At 35.2% G+C, this 19,089-nt stretch overlaps 1 protein-coding gene across 2 annotated transcripts in view; it reads right to left on the bottom strand.

Moving 5' to 3' along the window:
• Positions 1–6,942: 6,942 nt before the first annotated feature.
• The window catches only part of LOC118275619 (cell adhesion molecule Dscam2), a 120,732-nt gene continuing 108,585 nt past the window's right edge, over positions 6,943–19,089 (bottom strand). Inside the window, exons 33-37 of one of the 2 annotated variants that reach the window (XM_035593644.2) lie at positions 15,395–15,560; positions 13,404–13,555; positions 12,121–12,291; positions 10,968–11,075; positions 6,943–10,078 (exon numbers count right to left, since the gene is read on the bottom strand). In XM_035593644.2, coding sequence (XP_035449537.2) covers positions 9,906–10,078; positions 10,968–11,075; positions 12,121–12,291; positions 13,404–13,555; positions 15,395–15,560 — 770 coding nt within the window. In that variant the 3' untranslated portion in view covers positions 6,943–9,905. Of the gene's footprint in view, positions 10,079–10,967; positions 11,093–12,120; positions 12,292–13,403; positions 13,556–15,394; positions 15,561–19,089 lie in introns of those variants that run through there. The other variant, XM_035593645.2, reaches the window with a different exon arrangement.

The raw sequence follows: 19,089 nt of genomic DNA, 5'->3' as shown, positions 1-19,089 counted from the left end.
CTTCGCTCACTACGTTATAGGACATTAGTGGCTACCATTCGGCGCAACTGTGGCTGAACTCCGCAGACTGTCTCAACCATTCCAGCCTTCAGACCAAGATTTATAGTCTAAATAGGTAAGACGTTTAGTTTCTAACTTAGCTAACCTATTGTATGTAATGTTCCTATGCTAAATGGTTTATGTATTTTATGACTGACGGTGAAGTTTAAGCTGTTAGAACTGCTAGACTATGATTCTCCTTTACATAACAGGATAATCTTCCATGCCTAGAAGGAGAGTTGATCCGTACGTACGGTGCATGTGTGCCGCGCGCGTCTCAGAGAGCCAGTAGGGCTGATGCCTGATCCGGAGCTGCGGACTACCTAGCTAACAGGTTTACTGGCGCTCCAGCTCAAAATGCAGGAGTAGAAACGGGGTGGACTTTAGTCAGTAAGACTCTGACACTTCTTCTCGCTCCGTCCAAGGTGGGAGAAGTGAGAAATGGCAGGAGAGTTGGAGATTAGGTATAGTATAAAAGGTGCAGGTTTATCACAGAGCGCTGCTGTCCAGTCTATGTCAATGAACCTACGAGAAGAATGAGAATGGTGACCACAGATATTTATCCCTGCAGTCATCATACGTCTCGGTGTACATTAAAAATGAGATCTACTTTCATACCGACTTATGCTAATCATGATAAGTTCCAATATCCAATCATTGCTCTACGATTTTTTGTTATCTACTTTTTTAGTTTAATAGCTTCGTGTTTGTACTCAATATCATAAAAAGCGATGAAATTAGGTTAGCATTTTAGAGTCCTAGGAGAAATCTAGACCTTTTACCTGTCGAAGTATCTGCGTTCGTTCATAAACTATGGATATAATATTTTCATGCTTTTGATAGTTTGAGATCGAATAACCATAACCATGGTAATTAACCATATTTTACACGGTTCGAGTTACATTGCGTTCTACGCGACTCAAGAAAATAACATGACTGCACGGTTGGCGCGGTAGCTGGCCAACCGGCTGCCGCGTAACATGTAGCGGGTTCGATTCCCGCACGGAGCAACTCTTTGTGTCATCCATAAATTGTTGTCGGGTCTGGATGTTATGTGTATGTGAACAACGTTTATTTAAAAAAAACCATATGAAAGATATATCAAATCTTATTTACTTAGGTACTACTTCCTAAATCTGTTTTTTTAAATAAACTTTGCATAAAAAATACCGAATACAACCTCCTTTTTCATTTTGAAGTCGGTTAAAAATATTTACCATACCAAGTCACTCTAGAGTCTAGAGACTGACAAAGTTTGCTCAAAACTGGTATGAATTCGCTTATTATAAAATGAAAGTTGGCGGTGTAAGTTGTAACCCCGACTGACTTATGCAAAGCTTATAAGTTTCAGGACACAGATAATGATATAGCCTTTGTCTTTCAGACGTCTCATCTTCAAATAATTACTTCTCCCAACGAACTTTAACAATTGTAGCCAAGTACGGAGAAATTAACATTTTACATGGTACGTTCTTTGGTGAAATTTATATTTGGATTTAATAAAATAATTAGGCACTTCATTATTTAAAGCACCCTTACCGCGTTACTCATGTCATTTAATGGTTACTTAATCCAGTCCTTAGCAATTGTTTTCGATACAAAATCGTGACTAAGGAATAGTTTAAGTAAGGAATCGTTACCCGTAGTAATAAATAATTTACTTTAGTAACCATTAAATGTCTCTGAGTGCGGCAGTTAATCTTAGTTTACATGAAAAGATTGATAAATGTAAACTAAGGGAGAGATATAGAGGTATGCCAAAACGTGTCATTTGATGCTTAATTGTTTTCAATGATACCAAGGATTGGATGCCAACCGGTGAAGATCGAACGCAATGATGTGCTAAGTATTATGAAGATGTCGAACAATGTATGGAAATGTAGAAAAATATGAATAAGATAAATCAGCGGAAAATGTTAGTTTTTGGAAATATTGTACCCATAGAAAAATGTGAACAACTCTTCACTCCATAATGCAACATAGCTGACGTAACATACACACTATGATTTATTTCATCAATTAAATGCAAAATAAACAACATTAGTTACCAGCGTTCTGAGTCGGCTGCGAACGAAAACTTTCGTTCCCTTAGAAGTTTTACTAAATTCTAATAGATGGCGCTAGTTACCGGGAATCAGCCGTCAGTTTCGTTTTCGTAAGTAACAAAGGATAATATCTTCTTAGTTTCCTTCATCCCCATATAAAATCCCCTCCAATAATTATTTTGAAGTCAAAGTCAAAGTTTTATATTATGAGCCAGTGGTTACAGAAATGTTTCAGGTTTGTGGGTGTTCGCACTTCTCCAGCAATCAGGTATGCAATAATTTGAGAGAGAAGAAAAACCAGTTAATCAAGGGTTAGGTAGGTTCATATTGAATTAAATTACACATTTGTATCAAAACATAAAATGACCTAGGTAGTAATAAGTTATCACAGATCTGTCAGACAAAAATTTATTCACAGTATAGTATGATTTGTTTATTAAAATATTATGAAGCTACTATAATAATATTTAACTGAATACAATTTTACTTCGTAATTCACATTTAAAACAACGCAATTTTATTCGAACAATATTTTAATCTTCTTTATACAAATGATAATAAAATTATTATTGCATCACCATATTTATTGAAGAAGATTACATTAATTATTTAATCTATGTAAACGTACATTATTGAATGAACTGGTAAAATATTTAAATTAAACGGTCTATTAATTACATCAAATTGAAACGGAGCGTCCTTAATTAAGTTATGATATTACGAAATCTTTTTAATGAAATATTTAACGAGACTGAGGAAGGACTGCCTCGTTGGTCGAGTGGTCGCAAGTGTGACTGCCGAACAAGGGGTCTCGGGTTCAATTCCCGGGTCGGGCAAAGTATTACTGGGGTGTTTTCGGTTTTCCGAAAATTTCTCAGTAGTAGCACAGAGTCTGAAATTGTGTCCAGTATATGGCAATAGGCTCACCCCCTATTACATGGGACTTATAATACAAATGGTGAAAAGTGGGTGTACATTTTATAGCGGCATTCCGTGTCGTAATGAGCACCTCTGCCTACCCCTTCAGGGATAAAAGGTGTGGCGTTGCTTTTTTTTACGGAGGAAGGATGAGAGTTTGACTGGCATAGTGATTTTGTGGTACAAAGAAGGTATAACTTTAACGTCTCGGTTAGCTAAATAGTGTTAGCAGAAATGTCGTGGTGTCCCGGAGGTTTAAGATGCTCGCCTAACAAGTACGAATGTGACTTTTTCGAAATTATATATACTTTCTAAGAACATTTAGACTTAGATTTAGAAAAAGATATCGTGAGGGAGCTAGGCTTAATTTTTAATTATAAGTTTGAAATCGCCAACCCGTATTGAACAAGTGTGGTGATTTCTACTCAAACTTTCTCCTTACTTACGAGAAGAGGCTTCAGCTTCAGCAGTGTGTATTTACTTAGAGGTTTTTGTATGATAAGCGGTGAAACTAGAAGTTCACCCATTATGTTAAAATCATTTCTTATGCAAAAAGCCCGTAAACGAGTAGACGGATCACTTGATTCTTTGCAATCACCGCCTCCCATAGACACCCAAAACACCAAAGGCGTTACAAGTGCGTTGGTAGCCTACTGGGGGCTAGGAATTTAAGGGTTGTTGGGAAATCCGCGATTGAGAAGAGGGTACAACGCAAGCGTTGTTTCACGTCGGTTTTCTGTGAGGCCGTGATATTACTCCTGTCGAGCCGGCCCATTCGTGCCAAAGTATAGCTCTCCCACACTTAAAAAATTGAAAACAGGTAATGGTTGCAGGTGTAAATATATTGGAAACCACTAGTTAACCACCTTTATTATCAGAGATATATTTCGCATAATTTTGCTGGCTAACGAATATCCGCGTGTTTGCAGCCATATAGGGAAAAAATCATAAACTTTTATTTATGTTTTGTGTGTGAATTTCAAATTTCCAGCAAGCAAATAGAAGCTGGCACACAAATTCAACGTTGTTCATGTACAAAGTGACTTTCAAAGACTTCATATTCAAAGCTTTGTACAACGGGACCGATACAAAAAACAGTACGAAACTGTAATTAATTTTCGATTCGCGCTGAACGCTCCATTCGTGTTTTTGTTTGAGAGCATTTTTCCGTTTTTTTCCTGAACAAACGTGGACGTTCCCACCCCACGGGGATGGCTGGGCGAGTGGTGGGTGGCTAGTTAAATGGACTCGCTACGAAAGAGGGGGAGATACCCCATTTCACCCCCTTTCACTGACCACTGGATGAACGGATTATGAAATATTTCATCGGAAAATAAAACTGAAAAAATATTACCGCCGGCGTCTGAGAGCGTATTCTTCAGGGGAGCTAGTTATAACTTGAAATTATCTACACTGTGGCTTAGCTGATTAATATCGGAGAGCTGGAACAATGAACATTTTATATACTTGCAGTGTACAACACTTTGAAACTATTCGCGTAACAAAAGTGTGTTCTTTGTTTATCCTCTTTATTCTGTCTTAAAGTTGAGATAAAAATAATGTTTTAGTTCAAAATGTTGTAGTGCTGTTTTATGTTTTGTAAGAAACGGGACGTTATTTATTTATCTTTGTGGGATAGTGCTTAAAATATATTTTTGTCTCTTGTGTAAACAATAGTGGTCGAGACTTTGGTCATACCTCAGACAAACAACATAGTTGTTATTTATCCGATTCTAAGCCAAAAGTACTATTGTATTACCTATCTAGATACTAGTTTAATGTGAAATGTTGCTTATTTTACTTTTTACATACCTACATGTAAAGCTTACATTTCATAAAGCTATAGTTTGTGCCTCGTTGCTTTGGTTAAAGGTCCAGTAAGCGTAACTGTCAAGCCAGAAGTCTCGGATTCGATTGCCAGGTCGGACATAGTATCATTGTGCTTGGAATTTGGAACTTGGTAGCGCTGTTTTGAAAAGTTCTCAGTAATAAGTTTCGAATTATGTTCGGGGCATAACAAAAGACATCAATCATTACATTGGAACTCATAACATAACTATTGAAAAGTGGGTGTTACATTGTGAATATACACCTCTGCCAATCATTTTACTTTACAGTTCACAATATTTTATTGTATTTTCGTCCATATTGCATTACAATAACAGTTCGGTGCGAATATTAAAAAGCATGAGCCGCTTATCTGCCCTCACCAGTTTAAAAAGCAATTTAAAAGCAGACTTGATTCAATGTTGCAATGGGGAACAGATGGGTGAGGGCAACTCTTTATATATTTTATGGTTATTAACGACCAGTTTCAATAACCTGGGTATCTGACTTATACTTACATACATACATCAACAACCTATAAGTGTCCACTGCTGAGCAAAGGCCTCTTCTCACATGGAGAACGTTTGAACATTAATCACCACGTTCATTGAGTTATAAACCCAGGTTTCACCGTGATGTTTTTCTTTTACCATATGTCAGTGGTGTCTAAATAATCTTTAAAAGTACATATAACTCGGAAGAAGTCGCATTGGGGTTTCGAACCCGCACCTTCATGCATGAGAAGCTATCGTCTTAAACCACTGGGCCAGCATTTCTACTATAGATTTGCTTAATAAAAATAGAATATAGAGGTACACAAGCTTCTTAAAAATGCGTCAAAATTTTATATGCAAGTATGTTTCTGAAACTATCTGTTAATCAATCATATATTAACAATACCTTTCGTACAATCGGGTGAAATATTACTATTGATAACGTTACACTTATTTAGGTATTGGTAGACAGTTATCATAATTGTAAGTGACTTTTAACACAATTTATATGGTTTCAAGATACCGTACTTGTGCTTCTAGCAAATTTTATCGGTTTTATAAGAAGAACTTGTAAAGTGAACGTGAACTAACAAAAACCAGTCATAAATCAAATCAAACGAAACCTCATTCAAGTAGACGCATTTACGATCACTTAGGCTATTGATCTTTAACAACATACATAACTTAAATATACATAAATTTATTCTCACAAATCTATATTTCACATTAGATATCAATATACTATCTACATAGACATTTGTCAAAGGAATCTAGCCACAGTATCAAGGGAGCCGGACCTATCTTGGAAACTAGAGGTAATATCGATAGAGGATCCCGGGAACCCGGGATTCCGGGCCGGTACAGCGTTCCCGGAATGTCTCATATTGGAATCTGTCCCGGACCTCGTAGCTACTAGCTACAAAGTTGCGTTTTTCCAAAGCGCTCCTTTGTCTAATAATATTAAAGTCTCGCTTGAATATCTTCGAAGTCCTTTATAGGAATTTAATAAGTAATGCTGATGGTAGTTGTCTTTTTATAGGACTAGATTATTGACTTATTTATCATGTTATATGAAGTATGGTTTTATCGAACAATATCTCGTTCATTTATTGATTCCAACTAATAAACTTCTTAAGAATTGATCAAGATGTAAGAAGTGTTATGAACACCTAGCTTCACTGACAGATAGACTGACGGACAATTCAATTTGACGTTTCAAAAGTGCCTAATTTAGGATAAATTGAAATAAATGCTTTGACTTTAACATTGAGGTTCGATTGTTAAATTCTCAATTACCTACAAATCTGATCAACTCGTTGATCGATCACCTGGGGTTTATTTTCGGGCGTAGTACAGTATTATTAGGGTTGTTACGGTCACTGACCGCGAACTAACTTTATTGTAAAAACATCATGTGATTTGCATTAGTAATAATATTAACACCTATGTTGTATCATAACAAAAAATATTACATTATTTAACCTAACCTAACCGAGTACATAATATTTTACATACTCATCACGCAATCCTTTCTCCATACAAGCATATACATATATAGACACGATCTCCACAGGGATTTACACATAAAAGTAACATACAGAAGTAAATAAAACCAATGATCGCGATAAATAGATTTATTTTACATGAAACAGATTGTCACATATATCATTAGATACTTATGTAATTCGTTATTTACACAATACAATTATATTGTCATAAAAACATTTAATAAAAATTGACTAGAGTTCGTAATTTATCTACAAAATTTATTTACAAAATGTAAGCTCCGAATTAACGTAGATATTACACATCAGTCCGACTATATAGTTAGGTATTTACATGTTATTTATTGACTAATAAAATATAACATTTTCGCTAGTTAAGTTATATTACAGTCTGTCCTCATATTCAGACAATAATATCAAAAACAGTTGTTGAAAACCTCGTGATTTTACGTTCAATGGTACATAGGCCTATAAAAGCTTACCGCCGTACTCAGAGTGATTTAATGGTTACTTAACCCAGTCCTTAGCGATTGCTTTCGATACAAAATCGTTACTGAGGCATAGTTTAAGTAAACATTAAATGTCTCTGAGTGCGGCAGTATGACTGTTAGTTATGATTAACACCTCGCGTCTTTAGAACCATTTGAGATTAAAAACTCCTCTTTATATGTAACTTTTCAAGCTAACATTACTTCAATCTGTCCAAAGCCCAATCATAACACATTACAAGTCATCCATTGACGCAATATTTAACATAACTAACTAGCGAAAATCAGACATTTTATCCCACCTCTGCTTATCCCTTCAGGGACGAGGCGTGATGTTATATTAACTATTATCTTCCACATAGTTAACTAGCTACTTTTAACAGCTATTAGCCGTGTATTTATTAGGAGTAAACTTGATAATATTCGCGCTACACAAAATGGCGTCTCGAGATTGTGTTTACACTTTTATAAACGTGTTAGGCTTGGCCATGTATGAGATTATAAGCCATTTGTTAAATAGCTACGTTTTAAAAACCAAAAGGAATCATGCAAAATACAATTCAAACTTAAAGACAATAGGGTAGATGACTAATTTATATTTTAATGTCCGTCTTGTAGATTATTTCAAAACATTAGACACGTATTTTTATTTTCATAAGAAAACAAATACTTTCTACTTAAGTACTTTTCTTAAAGAATTCGGAAGAAAAAAAGACTCGGACACAAACTAGGTAGACGAAAAATAGAAAAATCATCAAAAAAACAGTGAATTAAAAAATGTTAAGTCCCAACAAACACACGGCGTGAGACATTACAATTAAACCTTATATCGATTGAAGACGATGAAATATTATTGGTATACAATACATAATGCTATATGAACTGTTTAGTAATATTAAATAGGTTTTAACACTTGATATTATGCTTATCATATATGGGAAATTATTCCAGTAAATATCAAAGGCCCTTTTTTTACTAGGACACTATGATTGCATGATTAATCGCGCTATAGTAATGACATATCATTCGGTTCCATTTCGATTCGGTTGAATAAGTAAAAATTAATACAAATCCCAAAAACTCAGTTTCAAAAAGCATCGCGTACAAAATCATTCATTGTAAAATAAGTCTTAATTATTGATACTATAGGCAGTGGATTGTTTGGCACAAACGGGTAGTGTGTAGTTTTTCTCCATTTCTATCGCGTTAATATTAACTACAGTTTTTATGGAATGTAAATGATCAAAAATATCGAACTAGATTTATCGGGGGAGCTGCAGACTACCTAGTAGGTTTACCGGGGCTCCGGCTCAAAGAACAGGGGTAGTTTTTAGTCAGTAAAATTCTAAATTTCAAATTCTAAAATTCACTCACTCTTCTCACCCAAAGCTGGAAAAGCCATTGAATAATTTCCTCCCCTCCAAAAAAGTTTACTCAGGTAAAAAATCATTTGGGTACAAGGCTATATAAATGCAAATATTAATACTATAATTATGTTTGCGGTGCGACTAATAATACGACCATGTTGTCCTATTAAACTAGGGCTTACTAAGTAGACTGGTATTAGCAAATTGGTAGTAGAAGAAATAGGGAATGCTGCCAGTATTCATCAACTTTTATTGGAATAGTAATCAATCATCGCTCCAGACTAACGAAACCAATATTGGAATAAAAACATCGAGAAACTTTCGTACAGCGAATAAATAAAAAAAGTTTTAATTCCTAACAACCCAATTCCGAGTTTTATAGCATGTTGACTACGTTGAATTAATCTTTAAAATGGAAATGGCTATTTTTGCTTACGCTTGCATCTTAATAAATAATAATTATGCTTAAAAACTTTATTGTATACTTAAATAAAGAGGAAAAAGTGTCTTATCCAGTTTTATAATAGTAAGGTAAGTAGATACACACGTTGATTTAATATGTAGTAAAAACATACAATATAAATAAGTAAAAATTAATACAAATCCAAAAAACTCAGTTCCAAAAAGCATCAAGTACAAAATCATTCGTTGTAAAATAAGTCTTAAATATTGATACTATAGGCAGTGAATTGTTTGGCACAAACGGGGAGTGTGTTATATAGGTAATGTGGTACATAAGGGCTTGGAGTTTTGTTTATTTCTCATTTAATTTTGTCAGTGATGTTTTACATCAAAAGATACACGATTTTACGTAAAAAATAATGGAGACTGATAATAATTTAAAATCCTAGAAGCATTAATTAAGGATTTTCCACTTCATGTCCCTAGGGGCGCTAGTGTCGCAAATGGTCATTCATTTGACAGATCTTTAAGCTACAGTGGCGCCACTAAAAAGAAGTCTCAAGTCTCATTACAAAAGGCAAGGTCAGAAAATCCCAAAGAGAAGTAAAATGTCATTGTCGGTTGTGAGTTGTGACGTCATTTAAGGATCTCTCATCCTGGTAACTTTTAAAACAGCAAAGGTTATAGATGGAAATCACCCCTAAATTGTTACAAAAAGTGACCATTTAGTAGTTCCTAAATGTATGAGCCATTATAGCTAAGTTTCCGTGGCTTACGATATGGTAGATGTCACTGAGCTGGGCAGCAGGCTGGCTGCGCGCTAGCTGTGTTCATGATGCGTGCGGGGAGACAGCGAGCCAGGGCCTGACTCTGCGCTTGAGTCGCCAGCGTACACTTCGGATAAACCGCCACCGCTGCCGCAACCGCCGCCGCTCCCGCTCCCGCCACCGCTCCCGCCCGCACCAAGCATACTTGCTGACAGTGCACCTTTAGCTAAGGATAAAGTATTCATAGTTTATAAAACAGTCAGTTAATCATTTAGAACAATGTATTCATGAGATATTTTTTTAAGACAAATGTTGGACATTTGACACAATCTAATTAAGTTGATATTCAATTTAAATATAATAAATACATAGCAATTGTGTAGTGCTTTAAAAAGTTCTTGATAGTTGATCTATTATGATGGATACCAACATAAAATAATACAAAAATCAGGCTGCTTACGATGAGTAGTTCTACTACATTATTGTTGCAAAAAATGCTAAATCACCTCTCAATTTTTATGTCCAGATTTCCATATACCTAAATATTATAGGAAAATAATAACAGTACCAGGTGTACAGATTTGTAAGTAGTGGATAGATTCCAACACCTACGTAAGATCTAAAGAATGTCTTATAAGAAAAGGAATACAAATACAGTCAGTAATCCTTTCCCGAGTTCCGCGAAGGTAATGTTGAATTTTTCACGTAATCTTTTTGTCAGATCTACCTACGCGGTTGTTAGTAGTAGTTGCTTGCGTTCCCGTAGAATAAAAAGTAGCCTATGTGTTAATCCAGACCATATTCTACCAATTTCATTCCGATCCTTTCATCCGTATTGACGTGATAACTCATATACATGAGTAACTCATATACACACAAAGACTTAGAAAAAAAAACTTAAGCATTTATAATATTAAAGTATAGTAGCGTTGGAGCTTGGCCACTATCTCGCCTGATGGTATGCGATGATGCGGTTTAAGATGGAACACACCTGCCCATTAACAATCTATTCACTCGAGGCTTGAACATACCCAGGTATAGGGCATCACGAAACACAGACTCTGACAAAGAATCCCACTCTTTGCTAAACTACCTATATCTAAATTTGAACTTACCATGATGAGCGAGTGGCACGCAGTATGAGGTCGGTGCGCAGTGCCTCGGTCGCACCTTCTCATACCGGCTCAGCTGCTGCAGCTCGCACTCCGAGTGGTGCTTCTCCACTGTTACACATACCAAACTATTCAACAGACAATATTCATTCACTATTATTCTATTGTCATCTACAACACATAGACACAACACCAAGATGAGGTTGATCTGAAAAAAAATCTTGATGACAGATGAATCTGAACCTTAAATCCGAGGGCTTAAAGGAGATTTACCATGGAAATCTTCATGCTTCTAAGCTGCCTACCACTAAACAAGGATTAAAGTGCTTAACTATGTCAAAACCGTACGGAGACGGTCGTCACAAAGGTAAATGGATTTAGTTTTGGAGTAGCGTTGCTGGGCGAAATCCGAAACATTCGGATGTCTTTTCGTTGACAACTACTCTCCAAAAGATTAATAAATACTTTTCGATGTTCAAGTAGAACATTCATTGACAAAGTTCATTCAATATTGTAGTAACACGTAAGAGTAACAGTAGTAAAGGTTTAATTTTATCCTACTTATTTTACTCTCTAGATTAACTCTAGCAGAATTTAATCAAGTATATAAATTCGAGTATTGTTTCGTTAAAAAAAGAATAAGTTATACTTAAAATTCTGAATTACATAGAAACATCAATTACGTAACTAAATGATGTAGGTAGCTGGTAAATCAGAACTTTAAAATTTGATCTACAAAACTATTTATCTACCACGTGACTGTTTAATTTCGATGTTTCTATCTGATGAAATCGATGCGTGATCTGAAAGAGACTGCATGATCATTTTACCATGATATGTAACAATTCACATTCAACCTTTTAACCGCTACTTTTCAGACAGTAAAAAGCGTGCATTTAACATTCAGCCCTGTATAAATACTCGTACCGTCGAAATCACTCTGTTTTTAACATAATAAATCACAATCAAAGTGAATAAATTAATATATTTTTTACAATCCGTTTATTAACATTTAATATCCGTAGAGCCTGTTTTGGCAAACCAAAAGTCGACAAATCCTCTTAACGTGACTGTGTAGCGGTCAAAAGATTAAATTTAAATTAGAATTTAATAATTTTTGTCATTGTCTTTAGCAGTATCTTTCTCTTTGCCTCACCTTCAGCCCTTTCCCGATGTCGTTGTGGGTGCTTTCTGCACGGTCGATGTGGCGGTGCGTCATTGTCCCGATGGCCGAAAGTTCGGAACTGCAGCGTGTGGTCCAAAGTTGCGGCCGTAGCTGCCTCGCCCCCCACAGCGAACGTCGCGTACGGACTTATCTCGTACACATCTTTTGTGAAACATATTATTACTTATTAAAAGGAAATGCAAAAACAGAGGTTCAGTTTACAGAGACATTTTTGGAAAAACCGAAAAACATCTATAATACTTTGCCTGAATCGGGAATCAAACCTGTTTCTAGAGTGCCAAATTAGAGGGATAATGGTCAAAAGATGACACCTACTTATTTTATAAAAACATTTTTTTAAAATGAACTGCTGAGCCATATAAAATATTTAGAACGTTTAGTCATTAAATGATTCAATTTAAATAGTAACAGAGCTAAATAATATTCATAATATCGACCCAAAGCTTTGAGTTCCTGATAGATTACTCTATTATTCTATTTAGCAATAATTTAATACACGTAAACCATCAACGCAACAATGGTCGAAATAACTCTTATTTATATCAAAACACTGTCAGTATCCATTTACCATTCAATATTGTTTGAATTTTCATTACATTTTAGTCGTCTGTCAGATCTTCAAGTGATTTATTAAATGGAAATGTGAAGTAAAAGGAGCTAAATATACCAAATTATTATTTTAATTAAACTTTGCCCCATACTAAGATTTTCTCTTATGTCGTGGGTGCGTTTACAAACATACAAGTTCACATACACATAACATCCAGACCCGAAACAATAATTAGTGGATCACACAAAGAGTTGCTCCGTGCGGGAATCGAAAACGCCACGCGCTGCGCGGCAGCTGGTTGCCCAGCCACCGCACCAACCGTGCAGTCTAATGGGATAACAATACTTGCCTGGTCCCTTGATGGGTAAGTGTAGCTATGGATTATGTTGATACAAAGTCCATGGGCACTAGAAATCTGATATCAAGTGCGATGCCGGCCTTTTAAAATAGAGTTGACTCTTTTTACCCGACTGCGCCAGAAGGAGGTGTTTTTGGTCTAGAAAGCCAGTCTAGAAAGTCAGCTGTATATCTCACTAAGTCTTCATGTTCAGAATGGGTCCCGACTGCTTCAATTTTACGATGACTTTCTTGTTTTAGGGTTTTTTAATTTTCATGTTATAAAGAAACGCAGTCGGGTTTTTTAGTTTTTTAAATTATATCTTGTAGTTTTTAAGATTGTATAGATACATTTGGGAACACTTACCAGAAGCAGGTGACAGTTTGTCATGTTTGTAGTCATGTTGGCAGTTCCTGATGTTCTGCTGTTCCGGACAGACTGACTTGTCGGTGCTGGCCACTGAGTGACTGCAGCGTCTAGTCTCTTCATCTGCTGTACCCCCACAAGGCCATAATGTGCTAGGAAGAGGAGAGGGTTTGGTTAAATATCATTATGTAGACTAAGCTGTTGATTCAGTATACAATATAATATACAAGTTTAAAAGGCTTAGTACGAGTTTCTTTTACGTTGAACGAGATTGAAACGACACCGTGTTTGGCGCCGTGATTTGCTGATTACAATAAAGCAACTAGTCAGAGCGCCGAAGGTGCTCTCGTTTCGATCATCTCATTAATCTTAAGAAAAAATATTGTACTGACCCATTATATGACTACCATTACTTTATATCTATTTTGTACCATACAGTCAAATAGACAATATGTTACGCTATGTGAAGCAATAAGTTTTATGAAAACATTGGATACGGCGATGTAACAACAATATGGCATCTTTAAATGAAACATAGCAGAAACCACAATAATATTAAAAAGGAATGCAACATTTTCGTCAATTTACATTGAATTAAAGTATAATTTCGTTATAATACCAAGAAATAAGGAAATTGTTTGAGCTGTTCGTGCCTATAGCCAAAGCGAAGTCTTCAATTGTAAGTGGGTCGCGCTGAGTGATTTACACAAGCCCCGTGTTCCCAATACGTCTACATTTATCTTATTTAATATTATGTATTTATACAGGATTCAAGAAATAGGCCCTTCTCACAATACTATAGGAATATAAGTACATCGAATACTTCCAATTTATCGGAGTAAACAATGAGAAACCTGATCTGAACGATACGATATTACAATATACTTTCATCGCTGTTTTGACTTACTTTTTAAATTTTACTTTTGTTTTTAATGTCTTTACTCTAAAGACTTGGCAACAGACTTGACAACGAAAAGCATACAAATCGATTTAGTATCATAAGTCTATTACCACCAGTATGTAAGTATTAAGCAATTGTCATAGTCTTCTTAAGGAATGCAGATCCTTTCATCTTCCTAAAGGGAAACAAACTCTAACTAACTGAAAACTAGTCACGTCTTACACATGTGCACGGGATAAAAGGAACCCAACTCTTCCGTAGCATTGACAAAAGACCCAATAAAATAAAAAGTAGAAAACCTCAGTCTAGGCAGGCTATAAACCACCAAAAAGCCTCCTGATCGCACACCATATTTTATAGAACACATAATATTTTTGTGTCCAACCATTTTTCCGCAGAACAATTCGTGATTTTCACGCGCCAAAGATTGGTATCGGGAGGTCAAGGGACCCTTCCCCTATCATTGGTGCGTACATCACGTATATTGACATTTCTAGCTATGCTTCATATAAAACCTTTATGATATTCTACATCAGAAAGGTTTTATTTTTACTCAGGTCGGAATTTATTTACCTACAGATAAAATGCTTTGAACGGTTTTTGTTTTGTCAAAATAAGAATAGCTGCTCGTAATATACGTTTTGGAATGACTAAAACTACGGTACTAATTGAACTAAAGGACCAACGAACTGAAATATTTATTGTATTATTAACTGTCAAAAGCAAACCATTCAAATTTTTAAATAGTGTGGCAGAGCTCTTCGCACTCCGAAGCTGCGAACATCGTAAGAGGCTACCGGCTCAAAGCAGTAGAAGGAACGGGGTAGTTTCGAGTCAGTAAGAGTCTGACACTACCTCTTGCCCCACCCAAGGTGGAAGAAGTCATTGGATGATTTTTCCCCTCAAAAAAAAGAGCTTTTAGGAAATAAAGAAGAATATTTTTAAATTTACGAACAAGGTACATTTTTGATTGGACGATCGAAAATAGCGCATCCCAACTAACAATCTTCGCATGAGATACCTTACAACAACAATTATCATCATCACTTTTCAAAATAATATGGATATTAACTAAAATACTCCAACATACCTTCGTTTCGCAACTAATACCAGTAGCAGCGCTGTGACAGCGAGACCGGCGAGTGCTGCAAATGCCAGGGACACCGCCCCGAGCACCCGCTCCGTATCAGCATTGTTATTTGAAGTCACAATCTGACCACCCTCAGATTGGAAGGCTACTGGACGACGGAGGCGCTCTGTTCGAAAAATGAATAAATAAATACATATTCGAAATATAAAATAGATATTTGAAATTGGAAAAAGTTATGAATGTTTTGTGAAATAAATTGTGTTTTTGTAACTAAAACAAAAGAGTTACCGGTAAACTATGGCAACTTTACCGGGCCCTTGGCAACTTTACCATACTATAGGTATTCGGTATAAACTCAATTATCTAAAAATCTACCCACTAGAATTCTGTTTTGTAATAGAAGTATTTTTTAGACATTAAAAGGAAATATTTACTATATTTTGCGTAGACGTAAGACTGCTATTATGCCAGTAATGGCCGTCACAATGTATGCGTGAAAATGAGCTAAAAGTTAGTTGTTCCTAAATTGTGCTTACAGAGCCTTAACTATTTGTCACAGGTGAGTGAAATTTTGATCTTGTATGTATATTATAGTTGGGATTACTGTTGTAATGTCAGCAATTGCTTTTTCTTTAATTTATTGATAAATAATCGCTTCGGTAATGTTGACACAGGTTAGGTAAAGTTGCCACAAAGCAGGCCGTGGCAATAAATGGTTTTTTCCTTGTTTGTGTGTATGTAACCATTTTCGAATACCTAAATTTCACAGCATAATAGTGAATATCCTGGATGATAAGATATAATGTATTTAATAATACCTTTTGTTTTACAGCCAAAATGGCTCCCATGAAACAAAACCGCAGAAAACTCGGAGCTAGACACTATAAAAATTATACGGAAGTGATGTTATAATTAGCTATGGAGATAGTGAAGTCATAAAATTAAAAAGTCAAGGATTAAACATTATTTTGTAGCCTTTTTTACAATTTTAAACATAAATACTTAAAATTTTAGAACTTAATTTAGTTTAAAAAGGAATAATATTTATGTTAGAAATTTGTGCGTTTTTTTACTTTAGGTTTAAGGTTTATTAATTTTTTTTTAAATATACATGTCATAAAAAAGTTCCTCCTTTTTTGACAACCCCGAGCGTAACAAATTATTTGTATGTAAATTACGATGAAACCCGTGGCAACTTTCCCTAATGTCTGTGTAGCCGTTATCTTTATAGATTTCCTCATACTGTTTGCATTTTAATACGAAGTAGTCCTAGATGAAGCCCTCTGTACCTCAACAACTGTTCAATATGCAATACACGATGAATACGGCGCGTAGGTAAAGTTGCCAAAAATTTGGTATCTTTACCCATGTTGTTTTTTCTTTACTACGGCTAAAATAAGTGTTTGTATTTAATGACGATTACGGTAAAGTGAGCCAGATAGACTGCAATTCTAAATATATAGTTTTGGTTTCTATGCGTCTTATGGTTAAAAATATATTTCGTGTTTTGTTCTAAAATATGGTAAAGTTGCCATGTTTTACGGTACCGTATATGATATGTTTCGATATTATGCTTCACTACATAGTATAAAACAAAGTCGCTTTTTCTGTCATGTATGTTGTATGTCCCTATGAACGCTTAAATCTTTAAAACTACGCAACGGATTTTGATGCGGTTTTTTTTAATAGATAGAGTAACTCATGAGGAAGGTTTTTATGTATAATATCATCCATTAAATAGTGGACAAATACTGTTATTTTTGAGGTTTCTAATGTGATGTCGCAAATAATTACATTTTTTCCGCTTACATTGCAAACGCAGGCTGAATCCTACGAGATTTATCAAAATAATGTACTAAGTATTGTACACAATGAAAAGGTCTACAGAAAACTCCGCGATGGTATATGTCTATCTCTTATGGATATCCCACAATAAAATTTTTTTGTCATTTACTTTTTACGACAAATAATGACTAATATTCGAAGCGATTTTAACCAATACAGCATTAATCCTTATCCAATTAAATACCTTAAATACATTGTTGATTTAATATAGATCTATTTGGCCTTTTACAGCATCTGATTTAAATCAATATTTTTGAAGATGTACTGATTTAAAAATTGCGGAACGTAGCGTTTACGGCGACGCGGCGCGGCGGCAGCGTGCCTATAAATAGCGCGTATAAAGATATTCTGTAATATATTAATTATTGTTGTAAAATAAATAGGTAAAAATTTAAAAAAAAGTAAAAATGTTAAAAAATTGTAAAAAAAAGTAAAAATGTAAAAAAAAGTGAAAATATTGTGTATAAAAGATATTCCAAAGATAAGGAAAGGGGAATTGTTTTAAGTACTCCAAAAACGCGTGCGGGCTACGGGCAGTAAATGAATAAATCAAATCTACTGGATTGATTTTATCATTTTTTCAGTGAGTTACATATTTTAAACCCGTGCAAAGCCGGAGCGGGCCGCTATGTTTTTTTATAAACAACGTTCACAGTTTTTCTGTAGCGTATTTAGTATATCAGCATTGCACCCGTGCGAAGCCGGGGCGGGTCGCTAGTAAAATATAAATGTCATTTAATCTCGTTTTAAATTTTTTTATTTATATTTGATGGGTCAATATTTAGCCACTATTATCTCGCCTGATGGTAAGCGACGATGTAGTCTACGAGGAAGCACGTCTGCCTATAAGTAACTTTATCTTTATCTTAATTCACTCGGGCCTTGAAGACACCCAGGTACCCTTCAGGAAACACAGACTCTGGCATATTACATATATTTATTACATTAATGTAATGTGATTTTAATGAAGAAATATTGACTCCACATGTAACTTTAGCCTCCCAGTAAGCCCAGAATTAATGTTAACCAGATTTCTATAGTCATTACACTCCATTTCCTACCAACAAACACACAATGCCTAATTCTTTTCAACATAAATCCTAAACATGTCATACAAACTACAACCTTTACCAAGAGTTATAAGGTTAAATTTCAAATAAACGCTTTGCTATTTTGTTCCGTACATGGCCATAACTTTCAGGCACATAACATATAACAATAGTAATAGTAAGGACTAGTGATAAATGGTAGGCCTTTAAGAAACCTGTGTGGGACCCCAGTAGACTAGTACAAATGGCCATGAATCTACAGAGAAATACTCATTTTCCTAGAAAAAGGGGAAATGTTAGGGAGTTCTTTGTATGTGAAGATAAATTAGAGGCTATAAAGAAATCTGTTACCATTTTTTCTGGGAGCGTTTTGTTATATTTTTTGTTTGGTCTTGGAATAGACCGATGCGTATGTGTAGTGATTATGTAGATACATTTGAACGCAAAAGTTGGCTACGTCACTCAGTTAAAAGTACAGTAACGAGGCTCTCAATAGGCAGAGCTAATCCGCTGAGGACAAACTCGGACATGTACAAATATCGTAGATAAGACATGTCGTAGATGGTTTCTAAAAGCATTTCAGATTTTTACTAAAAACGTAATCCAAAATATATTAAATCTCAAACCCTATTCGTGAAGGTTTGTTACACTATAATACTAGTAATTTGATTAAAACTTCAATATTCGAAACATTCGTAAAAATAAATATACGAAAATGAGAATTTGTGAAAAATCATATCATCACAACTCACAATCGTGATTTACAATAACATTTTGCAGATTTCCATCTCAATTTGAAAA

Source organism: Spodoptera frugiperda, chromosome 8, assembly GCF_023101765.2.
Source record: "Spodoptera frugiperda isolate SF20-4 chromosome 8, AGI-APGP_CSIRO_Sfru_2.0, whole genome shotgun sequence".
Classification (NCBI taxonomy): domain Eukaryota; kingdom Metazoa; phylum Arthropoda; class Insecta; order Lepidoptera; family Noctuidae; genus Spodoptera; species Spodoptera frugiperda.
This window is presented reverse-complemented; position numbering and strand designations above follow the sequence as displayed.